Consider the following 17,654-nt stretch of genomic DNA (forward strand, 5'->3'; position numbering starts at 1 on the left):
AATCCTAAATTATCTCATCTTAAGAGTGTTAAAAGAATATTTAGGTATCTTAAAGGAACTCCAAATTTAGGATTGTGGTATCCAAAATCTGAAAATTTTGATCTAATAGCTTATGCAGATGCCGATTTTGGCGGATGCAGGATAGATAGAAAAAGTACATTCGGAACATGCCAATTTTTAGGACATGCACTTGTTTCTTGGACTTCCAAGAAACAAAATTTAGTTGCACTATCTACGGCGGAAGCCGAATACATTGCTGCAAGTGCATGTTGTGCACAAGTAATTTGGATGAAAAATACATTAGAAGACTATGGAATTCACCTTGAAAATATTCCCATAAAATGCGATAATACTAGTGCCATATGCCTTACTAAAAATCCAATTCAGCATTCTAGAACTAAGCACATCGACGTTAGGCATCATTTCATACGCGATCATGTCCTTAACAATAATGTTGTTCTAGAATTCATTGACACAAAGCATCAATTAGCAGATATATTCACAAAAGCCTTGAATGAAGACCAATTTGAATTCATTAGAAGGGAATTAGGTATGTTAAATTGTCCCTAAACAATAAACTTGTTTGATTGGATTTTCCGTAAAGTTTTTCATCTTCTTTCCATCTCTCATTCTCCTTCAAATTCCATATGACATGTTGTGAAATCTCGAAATCGACTTTGATGACTTGATTATGAATTTCAAGTTAGCGATTTGATTTAAATAAGTTTTATCTAAATCATAATCTTGATCTTGCAAAATTGGAATCACAAATAATATCTTTTGGCATTCATGAATTGATACTTACAAATATGAAAGTATTGGCATTCATGACTTGAATTTGATTGAAACATTGTATGCTTAAATTCATCATTCTCCTATGTTTCAAAAATTCTTTAAATGCCTTATGTGATGATTAAAAAGTAATGTTGAGATTTTCATGAATTTGACGATTTGAATGAGTTTGTATTCGAATTATGATCTTGACTTCGTGAAATTACTACTTGAATTTTTTTATCCCAATCTCTCTCTTATACATCTATAATTTCTATTATTCATAGAAAGAAGAGATTAGATAATATGAATGCATGTTGAATTTTCCTCTAAAATGAACTCTGCGTAAATATTTTTGCATACTTAATTTTCAATGATAAAATCGTTATATGACAAAATATGTGCTTCAAGTCTCATTTTCCTTTTTGTTGATGACAAAGGGGGAGAAAAGTGATGACTTATATCATTCTTAATAGCATGACAAAATATGCCTTGCAAAATCCTTGAGAATATCACAAGATTGATTGATCATATTGAAAGCATGCCTTACATCGATATCATGAAATTCATGTTGAAAATCTTTATCTCCTATCGTAGTAAAAATTATCCCATATCATTTGACTTATGATTTTCATCGAAGTTTCGCATTTACTATTGCTTAATGAGAATAACGATAAGCTCTACGGTTAGAACTTATCGGTTTATGCTTGAATTCAATGGATGAAATTCAAGTATTTTCATCTTCTCATAATATGGCATATAGATAGGGGGAGTTATGTTTAACTCCGTCATCAATTGATTGTCATCATCAAAAAGGGGGAGATTGTTGAATCTCGGATTTTGATGATGAAATCAATTGATGGGTTAATTGATCTAATCCATATTATTGAGTTAAGTGTGCAGGATTAACTACGATAACCAGAAAACACAAAACAAGAATACCGGAGTCAAGATCGATGGATGTTTAAGAGTCCGAAGAATCGTCGGAGATGTTGCCGGAACCAACCGAGAAGAAATCGGGAACCTATCGGAAGTTCGCCGAAGAGATCGTCGGAGGTTCACGGAGATCACCGAGAAGGCTCGGCTACTCGTTAAAGTCATCACAAGATCGGGAGCTTGATGGGAGTCCGTCGGAAGAAGTTCGTCGGAAAGCTCGCCGAAACAAGACTCGACGTTCGCGGTTGAAAGCTTGCTTAGGATGTGTTTTTGTTATGTAGTTCACTTGTAATTAGGATTTGGATTAAGAGATAATCCTATATCCTAGTTAGGGGCCAACTGGGCCCAAAGTCAGAGTTGGTTTAGGCTAAAAATTAAGCTAAACCAGCGAACTAGAGAGCCAAGATTGAAGCCCAACTAGTGGCTGAAAACACTGTAGTCGGGCTGAAAACACTGTAGGCGATGGCACCGCCTAGCTGGGCGGTGGAACCGCCCAGCACCCGAGAGCTGGGCGGTGACACCACCTTGGCTGGGCGGTTGCACCGTCCAGCACCCGAGCGCTGGGCGGTGGCACCTCCAGCACCAGAAACCCTAAGAAAATTCAAATTTTGGAGCCCAAAATTTGAATCCTCTTGAGGCCTATAAATACCCCTCAAATCTCAGCTGAGGTTACAACTTTTTAGAAGCATTTTGATTGAGAGAAAAGTCTTAGAAAGTCTTAGCAAGTCTTGTTTTCAATTTGCTAGAGAGTTCTCCTCCTTCTTTCTTATTGAAAATTTGTAAGAGGTTGAGCTGCTTGTAAAAGGTTGTAAGAGGGGTGTTTACCCTTCCATTTCAAGAGACTTGCTAGTGGAAGGTGGGAGCCTCATCGAAGAGGGGCCTCGCAAGTGGAGTAGGTCATTTGACCGAACCACTCTAAAAATCGGCGTAATCTCTGGTTTGCTTTTTATTATTGTCATTTACATTACTGCAAATCTTCTTACTGCTTTAGTTTGTATTACTCTTGCTGCGCAACTTTAAGAATACGCCTTCAAGTTAAATTTCTCAAGTTTCGTTCTTAACGTACGAAAGATTTTGATTAAAATCGAAGTTTTAATCCGCTGCACTAATTCACCCCCCCCCCCCCCCCCTCTTAGTGCCGCTCCGATCCTAACACAAGTTAGCAATATTTGCTTCTCTTTTGAGATGAGCAAGCTAGCATGTTTTTGCATCTTCTTGAATTGTGCAAGCTAGCAAATCTTTCTCTTTTGATATGTGCACACTAGCAATTATTTCTCCCCCTTTGTCATTGGCAAAAAGAGGGGAATAATAAAACAATAGTACAATTTATTTATATTTATATCAATTTTTAAACTATGACAAAGATAAAGTATTATTCTTATTGTAATATACCATAATTGAGATAAATCTTGAATTCAAATTGAATTCAAGTTAAAGCAATTTTAATCATGATTCGCATTATATGCAATACATCATATACATCATCATAATAAAATCATAAGTATTGCATGCATCATTTCAAATCATAAATATTTCACATCATGACAAAGATAAATTTAAAACAAATGTGATGAGGTATACAATTTATGAATACAAGGGAGTATCATAAATAAATCATGTAATGAAAGATATAATATTAAAGATTATTTGAATACCAAAAGACATGGTTCATATAGAAAATTTTTTCTTGAATAAAATGCAAGAATCATATGAAAATAAAGAGTAAGAAATCTTGATTCATAAAAGAAAATCTCAAGTTAAGAAATTAAGAGAATGTTCATGATTTGATTAGAAAAATCTCATTTAGATTCAAATCATCAAAATCATAAGAGATTCAAAATGACATTAGTTGATTTATCAATATCTTGAGATGCTAGCGATTTTCTTTCTCCCCTTTTTCATTGTCAAAAACATGGGAAGAATACAATTTTGTAATTCTTTTCCCTTTACATCAATTTTCATATTATGACAAAGATAATTAACAAAGATGAAAAATTAAGTCATGATTGTCAAAAGACCATATATCATTTTTTACAAGTTTCTTCTTTTGTAAATATAAAGCATGATAGAAAACAATATTGATTTAAAAAGAAGACTCAAAGTTTTAATTTCAAGGATTCACAAACAAAATCATGATTCATTTGACAAAAAGATTGTCCATTCATGCATTTGAATAAATATTTTTAAACTAACATCACTTCAACTCATCGTGCATAATTTTAAAATGTAAAATCATCAACCATGATACAAACATTTATTTTCAAAATGTATTCCCCTTTTACTTGTTTCAATTTATGTGGTTTGATTTCTTACAAGCATGTCCAAATTTTTATGCCAAATAAAAACATGTATCAAAGTTTAAAATCGAAAAAGCAACTTTTATTATGGCAAAGATCGATAATCCATAAATCACAAGAATCATCATGCATAATTTTAAAATATAAACTTATTAAACATAATATCAAACTTCTTAACATTTTTATTAAAATATCAAGCATAGTTTCATTGAACATTAGGCATCTTCAATCAAAATCGAAAAGTAACATGGAAATCAACATGATTATACATTATTGCTTCTTAAAATCATACATAAGATTAATTTTATTAAATGTACAAGTGTTAGATTTAAATCTAACAAATGTAATTTTTATGATCATTTTCAAAATCAATAGAAAGATAAGCATGGTCTCAAATTTTTAACTTTTTCATTATGTCTTACATCATTATGCATTAAGCTAGGAGTTAACATGCAATTTTCAAAACTAATTTAAAAATAACTCATGAAATGCATCAAGTAATTTCAAAATAAACTAAGGAGGTTTTGGTTACCTCGTCGTCAAAAGTCATTAAGGCGTAGTTTGCCACCTCACCTTTGTTGGTTTTTCCTTCATCTTCGGATGAACTCGATTCGTCCCAAGCCACCTTAGTTTTTCTTCTTCTTTTGTAGCTTCTTCTTTTTAGGTTCATTTTTATTCTTTGATTCTTGTTTTATGAATTTTTTAAGCTTTATACTTAAGAGTTCAAAGTCATCATCACTTGAGCTTTCGCTCAAGTGGTCTTCATTTGTTCTAAGTGCCAAATCTTTCTTACTCTTTGGAAGGTTGTTCTCAAGTTCAACAAGTGCCATATAAGTCATTTTATAGGTCATCAAAGACCCAATAAGTTCTTCAATCGAAAAATAGTTCAAGTCCTTTGATTCTTATATTGCCGTTACTTTTGAATCCCAATTTTTAGAAAGTGATCGTAAAATTTTATTCATAAGTTCAAGATTCGAAAAACTTTTACCAAGAGCTTGTAGACTATTGATGACATCCGTAAAACGGGTGTACATGCTTCAAATAGTCTCACTTGGTTTCATATGAAATAATTCAAAATCACGCATCAAAATATTTATTTTAGAGTCTTTAACTTTACTAGTGCTTTCGTGTGTGATTTCGAGTGTGTGTCAAATGTCAAAAGTCATTTCGCAAGTAGAAACTCAATTGAATTCATTTTTGTCTAAGGCACAAAATAGAGCATTAATAGCTCTAGCATTTAAAGAAAAAGTCTTCTTCTCAAAATCATTCCAATCGTTCATTCAAATAGAGGACCTTTGAAATCTATTTTTAACCATATTCCATAAATTTAAATAAATAGAAAGCAAGAAAACTTTCATTCGAGTTTTCCAATAAGTGTAGTCCATCTCATTGAACATAGGAGTACGAACAATAGAAAAACCCTCTTGAAATCCGAAAAAAGTCATTTCTCTTGGGTGTTCAACCAAATGAGAAAAACTTAGCTCTGATGCCAACTATTATGAATGAGTCGGCACTAAGAGGGGGGTGAATTAGTGCAGCGGATAAAAATATCAGTTTGAAAAATATTCATTCGTTGAAAACCGATCTCAAAAGATAACTTGAAAATGTATGGAAGCATAATGAAAGTAAAATAGTTTGTAGTAAAGGTAAATTGCACAAAAGAAATGTAAACTAGATTTTTATAGTAGTTCGGTCATTGTGACCTATATCCACTCTCGATTCCTCTTCACTCGAGGCCACCGGCTTCCACTATCAGTCTTCCTTCAATGGGCGAAGACGAACTACCCTTTTATACTCCTCTTCTCCTTTTCACAGGTTTAGGAGACAACCTTTTACAAGCATTCACTCCTCTGTAAACATAATTCTAAACTTAGAATTAGAGGAGGGGATCTGTCAAGTGATTACTACAATGTTTTCTTACTTTTAAATTTTTTATACTTGTTATATATTAACCAAGGATGAGAGGGGTATTTATAAGTTTCAAGTGGATTCAAACTTGGAGCAAGTATCTCATCTCGGGTTTCCCGGGTCCTAGCGGTAGCACCGCATATAGCACTAACACTCGGTGGTACCACCGCTCAATCTAGCGGTACCACTACTTGACACCCTACCACTGGGTGGTACCACCACCTAGTCTGGTGGTACCACTGTCTGACAGTCTCTTGGAGACTGTGTCTAGGCGGTACCATCGCCCAGATTGACAGTACCACCACCTGACATAGTCTCGGAGACTGTGTCACGATGGTTCCACCTGTTGGGTCACTGTTTGGACCTTTTTCACTTGGCCCCTAATTGAGTTGGCCCAATTCCAACCCAATTATGTGCTAACTATGAAATTTAAGGCATACACTAAGCTAAATATGTCTGGTAAGTCTAGGTTTCTTCCGGTGAACTTCCGACGATCTTCCGGTAAACTTCCGATGATCTCTCGGCAATGTTTCAACGGACTTCCGGCAAGCTCCTAGACTTCACGATGATCTTCTTGGCGAGTTCTGATGAGCTTCTTTGGCAAGCTCTTAGACTTCTTGGTCAATTCTGACAGAACTTCCGACGAACGTCCGGACTCCTGACGAACTCTTGAACTCCCAATGAAATCTCGTTCTTGTCTCCGGGACTTTATTTTGCTTTACACCTTGATCGCTATCATAGTTAATCATGTACACTTAAAACCTACTTCGATCTAGACAATTATTACAAAGCTTGAATTAGAAGATTGTATGTCGGGCCAAAGGATCGATCAACATGTCGGCAAAAGGCTTAGGTCCGTGAATTCGGGCATCAAGCCAAGAAGATCGGACATTGCACCAATGAGATCAGATGTTGTGAGAAGACAATATGTTAATTAGGCAATATGCCGAAGGAGAAGACGATGTGCTGAAGGATCGGACGAAGCGCCGGAAGAACCAATGATATGCCGGACAACATAAGATTCGCTTGTAATCTATTATGTATAGATTGAGTTAGTTTAGAGTCTAATTGAGTCGATTTAGAATGTAATTAGATCAACTCAATTAGGAGCCAACTAGGCCCATGTTTAGGCTATGTTGGGCCAAGTAAAAGGCCCAAACAGTGACCCAAACTAGTAGAACCGTCGGTGGCACAGTCTCCAAGACTATGTCAGGCAATGGTACCACCCAGACTTAGTCTCCAAGATTGTCATATGGTGGTACCGCCAGTCTAGGCGGTGGTACCGTCCAAACATAATCTCCCAAGCGATGATACCGCCAGATTGGGCGGTGGTATCACCTAATGTCAGTATTGCAAGTGGTGGTATCACCCAGCACAGGTGGTGGTACTGCCAGGACTCGAGAAATCCGGGATGAAACCTTTTTTGGCTCTAATTTTGAAATCATTTGGGGTCTATAAATACCCCAGCTATTCCTGCATGGAGCAACAAGAATAGAGCACGAAATTGAGTTAAAAAAAAAAAAATACTTAAGAAAAAATTAGGAAACTCTCTTAAGATTTAGGATCACTTCTTCCTAGTATTTAGAAGTTTGTCTAAAGGGAGAAGTGAGGTCTAAAAAAGAGAGGCTTATAAGGGTTGTCTCCTAAACCCGTGAAACGGAGAAAGAGTGTAAAATGGTAGTTGATCTTCGCCTATTGAAAGAAGATCTGTAGTGGAAGCCGGGGGCCTCGACGGTAGAGGAATCGGGAGTGGATGTAGGTCACAACGACCGAACCACTATAAATTCCGGTATGCTCATTTCCATTCTGCTTTTTATTACTGCTATTACTTTTTAAGTCAATTGCTAGTTCATTTACTCTAAAGTCAAGCACTTTCCGAAATTGGTTTTCAACGAATGAATATCTTACAAAATCGATGTTTTTATCCGTTGTACTAATTCATCCCTCCTCTTAGTGCCAACTCGATCCTAACAAAAGCAATATTAGTTTGTATGTATTACCTACATCTAAAGATGATTCAATTGATAGATCTTGAGGATCCATGTTGTGTTCTTATAATTCTGAAATTTTGGGTTCTTTACCTAGAATTGTTAGAATATTATTTCCCTTTTGGTAGTTCTAAACTTACTGTGATTCAATAAAAATTAACCTTTGAATTATGTATAATAGTCTATACAGAATTAATATGAATCTTAAGTTTATAATGGTTTTATAAATAAATATTAAAATAAAATATAGTTTTATAAACTCCTTGAGATTATGCTTATATTTGTGGGTCACTCTATACTTTCGTCTCAGTAAAAAGAGATATTTTATTACCATATAAATAACCTACTAAGATATGATTCTATATATCTAATTTATGTAAAGTCTTAAATCATTAACACTCTTGAAATTACATAAATAAAATCGAGAGATAATTAGATAGAAAAGTCAAGATTATTATATCTGACAATGGTGATAAATTTTATGATATTTAGAACCCAATTATAATTCTAATTTATTTGCTAGATTTTTATAAAAATAAGGTATATATGTTTAATATGATTTACCAGATGTGTTAGGGCAGAATATGATTGTTGAAAGATATAATCATACCTTTATAGATATGGTTAGGAGCATGATAGATTATTATTCTTTTGTACAGAAATCAATATGAGAAGAAGTTCCAAGGACAACTATGTATTTCTTGAATGGTGTTCCTAGTAAGTAAATTACATGACTTCTTTTATGTTATGAAATGATAGGAAACCTAACTTAAGATATTTACATATTTGAGATTGTCCTATAGAGATAAGGATCTTCAACTCATGTAAAAAAAAATTAGATTTAATAATTATTTTTTGAATATTTTATTATCTATTCAGAAAAGTTTAAAAGGGTACATATCTTATTGCTCTAATTATAGTACAAGGACAATTATTCGAGAGATGAGAGTGAAAATCTCGAAATTCATTTTTGATATAGAGGAGATACAAGTTGATACTCCTTTATTATTCGAGAGATTGTTGTTACTCAAATTATTAAATAATTTGGTAAAAGTAAACAATAAAATAGCATTACTAAACTCTCACATTATATTGATATCGTTGTTAATGGTCTTGTAGAACAACCATAATTGACAACCTTGGGAATATCTCAAAGGGAAAGGAATCCTATCATTTATGATTATTATGTGGTATATCTACAAGAATTATATTATGATATAGGAATCACAATAGATCCCTCATTATTTTCACATGTCATGAAAGTAATGATTCTGAAAAGTAATATGATGCAATAAAAGAAGAGTTAAAATTAATAACCAAACCGGTGTCTAATAAATTTATCGAATTGTCTTGTAAAAGAGTCTATTATATAAATATAACTCAAAAGATAATGTCGAATGATATAATTGTTAGACTTGTGGTTAAAAGTTTTACTGATAAAGAATATATCGACCATAACGAGATATTTAGTTTTTAATGAACTCGTTAAGAATCATCGTAATATTAGTAACTCATTATAAAAACTCATTATAAATTTAAGTTATATCATAATGATATGAAAATAATTATTTTAAGGATCTAGCTTTATATAGGCTACTCTAAACGATTTACAAAGAAAATAAAAGAAATATAAAATTTGGTATGCAAATTTAGGAATCCATTTATGACCTTAAATAAGCTTCAAGATAATAATATATAAAGGTTCTTGATATCATTATTTCTTTTTCAGATTTAAGGCAAATACTATTGATCATTATTTATATCAATGAAAGCATGTTTATTATATTGGTCTTATATATGGATAATATTTTATCTTACCAATAGTGATCTTAGTTTATTATACTAAATTAATAAATTTGTCACTAAGAGTTTTAAGATGGTTGATATGAATAAGACATCTTATATTACTAATATTGAGTAATTCAATGATAGACCTCAATGATTATGAACACTATCTTAGAAAGGATATATCAATTGAGTCTCGAAAAGATTTAATATACAGTTTTGTTGAGTAAATCATAAAAAGAAAATTTTAGTCAATAGTAAATGCTTTAAAATGACTTGTAAAGAATCATATAAAGAAGATATTCTTTGTATATACATAATTGGAAGTTTATGCTCAAGCTTATGTCGAAACATATATCAATTTTTTACTATAAAATTTTATCTCAACACTTGGTGTAGTCAGACTCAATTGTCAAGTCATTGAAGATATTTTATGACATTACAGTAGTTTTCTTCTCCAAGAATGACAAGTACTATTGCATCTCTATGCATTATGGTATAAAGTACTTGATGGTTAAAGAAGATGAGTCCAGAAATATCCAATGTTAATTAATTACTTAAGTTCCACTATATTGATTGTTGATCCATTCACTTATGACTTACAGCCTAAAGTATTTTGCAAGAACGTGTTCTTACGATTGAGTTTCTGAGCAACCCATAAAGGATATGGTGATGTATATTTTAGTGGATACTATAATTAACATTCTTGCTTACGTACTTAAAGTTATTTATTTCTACTATCATATTCATAATTATATATGTACATATTATGGTTGAATGTGATGACAAGATTATCTTGACAAGACAAATTATAAGGGTCATTTTGAACTGCATTAGGAAAGGTTAATAGTGTTGTGGTACATAGAAGAAAGTGTGACACCAATGACATACAACTGCTATAACTCATATTGTTAGTCAAACTTAATATAGTATTATTATATTTATTAGATTTATTGGTCTATTTTTAAAAATTCACGTGCATGTATATAGTTTTTCTAAAATTTAATAATCCAATTGGGATCAAATTATTTTTAAATATATTTTATTTTATTTATTTTTTATCTTATCAATTAATGAGCAAGTGGGAGAATGTTAGATTATATAATTAGATAAAATATATTATAGATATAATTGGATTCTTCTTATGATTATTGACCTAAAAAAAAGTTTATGTTATAGTAAGATTCCTTAGGGAGGTCCTTGATGGAAGAAACTCTCATAATAACTTATTTTAGACCTTCTGTTCTCGTCTATAAATAGATAAAACCTTTGGGGGCTAAAAAGAATACGCATCTAAATATAATTGAGAGATTTTTTTTTTTTTTTTCTGAATCTCCCTAATCCATCAATCTACTTGTCATATGAAAAGATACGAAGAGATTAAAGAGAAATATCTAATTCTAGTTTTGACCCTACAACCCGTACAACCGCAGCCCCCTTCTTATCAGCTCCTCCTCCCCTTTTTCCCTCTCTTCATCTCTTTCATTCTCCTTTCTTCTTCCTCTCCTTCTTCTCCCTTCCTTCCCTTCTCCCTTGCATTCTCTCCTCTTTCCCTTCTCCCCTGCAACCTCCACATTCTTTTCTCCTCTGCTTTCTCCCTTCTCTTCCCCTCTTTCTTTCCTCTCGTCTTTCCTTCTCCTTCTTCTCCCTTCCTTCCCTTCTCTCCCACTGCCGCAGCCGTAGTCATCTCTTCCTTTCCTCCTCTGCTTTCTCCCTTCTTTGTCCCTCTTTCTTTCTTCTCTTTTCCTTCCCTTCTACCCCACAGCCGCAGTTCCCTTCTTCCTTTCATTTCCTCACTCTCCTTTCTCTTCTCTTCCCTTCCTTTCCTTATTCTCCTTTCTCTTCTCTCCTTCCTCCCTTTCTCTTCTTCCTTTCCCTTCTTCTCCCACAGCTGCAGCCCCCTTCTTTCTTTCCTTTCTCCCCTTTTCTCTTCTCTCCTTCCTCCCACTTCTCTTCTTCCTCTCCTTCCTCTCTCCTCCACCGATGCACCTCTGTTTCCCTCATGGGGAAGTTAGAGGTGCGTGAGAGGCAAGAGGAAGAAAACTCTATTTTTTTTATCTTTTACAGTTTAATCCCTGTAATATCTATATTTATAAATAGATCCTTATAAAATAAAAACCTAATTTTAGTTCTATAAACTTGACGTATTTAATCCGAAAAGTAATCAAAATTGATATATCTTCGTGGCATCACATATAATTGAATATTTTAAAATATATAAAATTTAAAAATATTATCCATCTCAAATATTGATCCTCCATATAAATATTTCTGTTCTATCTATATATTAAGATAACTTAGCCTTGTATTAAAGTATGTTAGTATACTTTGGCTTATTATATTATACTTAATGTAAATATTAATACTTATATATGCTCAGTCAATATTTCATAGAATTTTAAAAATTATATATTTTGGAATGCATGTACTTTAATTTTAAGAGTCGAAAATATGATCATATCATTTATCATACTTATGAGCATAAATATAAAAAATTATATCATGAAAGGAGAGTTATATATATATATATATATATATATATATATATATATATATATATATATATATATATATATATATATATATATATATATTATTTATAGTACTATTGGCATGATAGTTATAATTCAATGTATGTGGACTCGAGCGCTATAGTATAAGCCTTTATAGATTTATTCCAATGAGCATATATCATATTGTATATATAATATTTTAAAATCAAGAACATAAGATATTTAATTATAAATATCTTATCTTACGGCTTCTTCACGAAGTATAATCTTACAACATTGTAAATGTATAATAAGGATATAAAATTCTGCATCAAAATAATTTGAAATGCTTATATGCACATATAAAAAACATAAAAAAATTTTAACTTCTATACTGCACGTCATATGTGCATGCTCATACCACATGTCATAATACATATGTACATTTGTATATCACACGTCATAATATATATATATATATATAATATGTCATAATATATATGTATGCTCCTACACTATATATCATAACATATACGTGTATTGTATATCATAATATATCTATGCACTCTCACATTATATGTTGTAACATATTTTACAATGAATTTAACTTATATTTATTTGATTGAATTCAAAAATGATGATGCCAATAAAAGACTACGTTGTTTATTAATCAAGTGTGCTAAGAAATGATGCATCTATCATCGATTTATAATAATTAAGAACCTTATCCCTTGAATTATCGATTTATAATAATTTATTATAATAATTTAATGATAAAATCTCTTATGAAATAAACTGTACTAACCCTAAAAAGTATCTGGATTCCTCCACCAATTTTTCAACAATTCACTTTAAAATCAAATGAACTAATTAGTATATTCAATTAGTGAAGAAATTTTACTTTACTATTCTAGTTGACCAAATGATATTGAATTATCATAAAATTTTATAAAATACTATGAGATATATAAAACTAAATATATACCAAAATTTAGCATAAAAAAGAATCATATGGAGGCTAAACTACTCTTCTAATTCAACTACAATGCCTATTCTATTATATTGAAATTGGGTTAATATTATATAAATTTATAAACCTTATATCTTTGTGTATAAAGATAGCATTCACTCAATTTTAAATTTTACAAAAGAAAACTTACTTTTTAAAACATATCAAAATGTTAGAGTTTAATTATATCCCTAAGGAGACTAATTTAGCTCAAATATAATTCTTTTTAAAAAATTAAAATATTCTAAATACCTTATATTAAAGTCATATTAGTAGAACTATAACAGAATCATGCAAGATATATTCAATAATCAAAGATAAATTTAAAGTTTAAGTTATTCAAAAATAGCATGAAATATCATCTTATAATTTATAAAATTAAAATCCTAGATATAGCAAGGGAAGAGTTAAATTTTTATTAACTCAATCTTCCTTAGAGTTGAGATTTCATGGCCTCTCTAAGAGAAGTTGAGAGAATGGCTAAAAAAATAAGAAAAAAGATTATAGAAAAGAGGATGAGATCAAAATTAAGATAAAAATATTTAAGAGGTTGCTTTAAGGTCTAGAATTCAATCTCATTAGGCCTCCTTTCATGGTTTTTTTTTTCTTTTACTATTATAATTTTGATATTATAAAAACTTTAATTGAGTTTAATTTGGTTTGAACAAAGATGATATTTTTGATCAAAATTCATCTTTCGATCTCCCTTATGTATCTCAACATTTAGCATAATACTCCTCTTTGATTTGCATCATATTTAATTTTTTTATTACTCTATCCATATCTAAATAACTTATTATCTTGTATATACATGATATTTAAAACTTAAACTTCCTTATTTTAGTTATGTTCAAACTCATTTAAGTCTTAAGATTCAATCAATTAAAATTCAATTGTCACTTGTAATCACTATATACATATTTATTATCATAACTTAACCTCATATTCATCTTAATAATTATATGTGTTTAAATCAATATTTTATAGAACACCGAGAAGGATATTTTTGAAAAATATATATTTTAATCTTAAGAATCGAAAACATGAATACGTAATATATAAATATTATTTATATTTCTATTGATATACTAATTATAATTAAATATATATGAGACTCGTACACTATATATAAAATTTACTATATGTAAGTAAATAGAGGATATGTTTTACTCCCCTTCGTCTTTCTTCTGCTTTTGATTACTTCTCCAACTCTCTCCCACACTCATAGTTCTCAATGTCAACGCCCATCAATACTAAATCAACGGAGAAATGATAACCATTGACTTCTCGCCATTAGAATTCTATGCAATTCACATGCACTTTCCTTCCTTGTATTCAAATTCTCGTGGTCTTCGGTTGATGTTGTGATATGGTAACAAATCCAAGCTAATTGAAGTAATCTTAGTGGGTCTAATTTTGTCTAAATATACTACAATATTTACCTTAACTACTTTAATATCCTTAGAATCAATCTCATACCCCCCAAATCTTCTCTCACGTAGGGATTTAAAGAGTTACAGCAGAAACTTCAACTAAGTTCAATCACCCATATTTAAATACCTCTAATTTAACTTAGGATATTATTTTATCCATGCAAATATGTATACATTTTTTTTATATGATTTATTTGTTTCTCTTTCTATTTTCTTGTTCTCACTCGTTGACCTTTGGCAGAAGTCAACTGATGGCTTTTCCAAAAACGACCCTGGTTTTTAGCAGTTTCGAGAGAAGGGGCTCCCACCAAAATGGCCCTTGACGGCTTCTTTCCACGTTTGCTCTCCATCGTGTAGCCGAGGAGAGAAAGTCAGCGCCGCTGGATCGTCTGTCTCCGAGCCCCCTTTCCGACCTCCTCCTTCCGTTGGTCAACGCCTCCGTCTCGCTTTCCACGCGGGGAGCATGGGCTTAATAAGCGGAGCTCGAGCTCGGAATCCCGAGGAAGTGTATCTGAGCCATGTGGTTGCTGTCGCTGGGGATGGCTGATGACGACTGGGATCTGGGCGCGGTAGTGCGGAGCTGCCGGCCGTCGGGGACGAAGGCCGCGCCGATGGTGCCGCTCGAGGTGGAGCTGCAGGAGGCAGCGGCGGTGGGAGCTGATAAAGGTGCCCCCTTTGTGGGTTTCCAGCGTCTGTTCCTCGGCCGGGATGGCCTTAAAGAGCTGGAGGAGCTTTACGAGCCCTGCGTCCCCCAAGTCCAGCAGCAGCAACAGTCGAGGTGGAGTCCGTCTCCTTCCCTTGCCGACGCTGCTGCGAGGCCGTCCAAGGATGCTCACCGACCTTTTTCCCAGACTCCACGCTCCAAACGACGGTAAGAGGAAGCGGTGCCTCTCCGCGGTGTAGTTCAGATTTGAAGAGGAAGCTTTGATCTAAGAATTGGATATTAATTGGGCGATTCCAGGAAGAAGCAGCAGCAGAAGGTGGTGTGCCACGTCCCGTCCGACGGGCTCTCCTCCGATACGTGGGCGTGGCGGAAGTACGGCCAGAAACCCATCAAAGGCTCTCCTTATCCTCGGTAAGCTAACCCCCCCTCTCTCTCGCTCTCTCTCTCTCTCTCTCTCTCTCTCTCTCTGAGCTTGGTGAGTTCTCTGTTGGTGTCGGGATGCAGGGGATACTACAGGTGTAGCAGCTCAAAGGCTTGCCTCGCCCGCAAGCAGGTGGAGCGCAGCCGGGCGGACCCGGCCATGTTCATCATCACCTACACCGCGGAGCACAACCACCCGGTGCCCACCCACCGCAACGCCCTCGCCGGCAGCACCCGCCACAAGTTCCCTTCCCCTTCCCGCGGAGTTGGCCACCCTGCCCCCGGCAACCCATCCTCCAGCCCTCCGTCCTCCTCCGCTGCGGCGGGTCTCTCCCCCACGACCCCCCTCACGGCCTCCATGGAGGACGAGCTCCTCCAGACATGGCCGCATGAGAAGGAGGACGAGGACGAGGAGGAGGACGAAGACGAGGGAATCCTTCTGGTGAAGGACATGGAGATCATGGGCGAGGACGACCTGCTCTTCATGGGCGCCGCCGCTCCCACTGCGGCTGCCGAGGCGGGGGAGTTCGATTGTGGGGACCTGAGAGACCAGTAGTTCCTTCAGCCGCGGTGACTTCCTAACAGCAACAACACGGCGAAGGCAGCCGGTGGGAGCTGATGCCTCCTCCGCTGTCCGTCCTATAGGCCGCACAGAGCAGACAGGAGACGAAAGGGAGAAAGACGGCATCATATCTCCACAGTTTTCCTGAGAAATTTATTAGGAAAGAATTATTCACACGCAATCTTCTCTCCAATTTTCTTTCTATTCATTATGTAATATGAGTTGTAAGATTTTTTGTATTTTTCAATTAATTTAGATTTTTTTTTCAATACTCAATCAAATATGTAAATTTTGAATTAATAATAATAGCGACCTGAATAAGTTTGATATCATTTTATATTTTCAATACATCTAAAATATTGAGTAATTATATAATATATGATTTAATATATTTATATTCTTAATATATCAGTCCTCTTTTTCCATGACTACACCATGAAGATTATCAATAAAATAAAACGTGTTAATCGATTAAAAAATAATTTACATCACTAGGAAAAAGAAATTAAGAAGGAACTTTTAATATATATATATTTTTTAATAAACTTACTTAGAGGTTAAACTTTTTTAATCTCATATGATAGTTTTAGTTTGATTGAATTTTTTTCCTTGAAAATAAATTTGTAAATTTTTCGAGTTTTTCTTCTTTTCTGTTTAAGTCAAAGATTATTTGATGCAAAGAAAATAATGAAATAATAATTTAAGAATGGAGAAAAATGTGTGTGTGTGTGTGAGTTAATGAATTCATCTCTCTTACCTCAATTGATTATTTTGATGCTGAGGTTGTATTCGAAAATACTATGTAGTTACATAATAATACTTTTAGTGTTTGATAAGCAATAGATGTAAATTACATTTTATATGTGTATCCGTGGTAATTGTTATTTGATAAAATTATATTTCAAATGTCTATTAATATTTTTTTTGCTAAATTTATCCTTTTAATTTTTTATATTTATTTAAAATTATAATTACTTATTTTAATTAATAAGTAAAAAAATAAATAAAATGAAATCTTATAAAAAATATTTTATATAAAAATAAAAATAAATTTTAAAAAGAAATATATTTTTATTTTATAAAAATATAAATCATGTTAATTTTATTAAATTATTTTGATAAGCTTATAATTTTAAATAATATCATAGAATATTAAAAAATAAAAAATATATATATATCCTAAGTTAGTAGTAACATTTGAACATTTTTAACACGATATTTAGATAATCAAGTATGATTTAAAAAAAAATATTAATTTATATTTAAAATACATATTGATGTAACTGTTATTTGATAAAATTATATTTCAAATGTCTATTAATATTTTTTTTGCTAAAATTTATCATTTTAATTTTTTATATGCATTAAAAATTATAATTACTTATTTAA

The 17,654-nt window shown here is 32.9% G+C and overlaps 1 protein-coding gene across 1 annotated transcript; it reads left to right on the forward strand.

The window, feature by feature from the left end:
- The first annotated feature begins 14,824 nt into the window (after positions 1–14,824).
- On the forward strand, positions 14,825–16,578 carry LOC135670951 (probable WRKY transcription factor 27). The gene is made up of 3 exons (XM_065178747.1): positions 14,825–15,490; positions 15,581–15,694; positions 15,788–16,578. Exons 1-3 carry the CDS (start codon positions 15,138–15,140, stop codon positions 16,257–16,259), a joined length of 939 nt encoding a protein of 312 aa, XP_065034819.1. The 5' UTR covers positions 14,825–15,137; the 3' UTR covers positions 16,260–16,578.
- Positions 16,579–17,654: the final 1,076 nt, after the last annotated feature.

This window comes from Musa acuminata, unplaced genomic scaffold (assembly GCF_036884655.1).
Source record: "Musa acuminata AAA Group cultivar baxijiao unplaced genomic scaffold, Cavendish_Baxijiao_AAA HiC_scaffold_1137, whole genome shotgun sequence".
Taxonomy (NCBI): domain Eukaryota; kingdom Viridiplantae; phylum Streptophyta; class Magnoliopsida; order Zingiberales; family Musaceae; genus Musa; species Musa acuminata.

Bases quoted from the DNA above. Each gene is read 5' to 3' on its own strand.
- LOC135670951 (XM_065178747.1), top strand. From the start codon at position 15,138: ATGTGGTTGCTGTCGCTGGGGATGGCTGATGACGACTGGGATCTGGGC. The intron at 15,491-15,580 runs GTAAGAGGAAGC...GGGCGATTCCAG, and splicing joins ACTCCACGCTCCAAACGACG to GAAGAAGCAGCAGCAGAAGG. The intron at 15,695-15,787 runs GTAAGCTAACCC...GTCGGGATGCAG, and splicing joins AAAGGCTCTCCTTATCCTCG to GGGATACTACAGGTGTAGCA.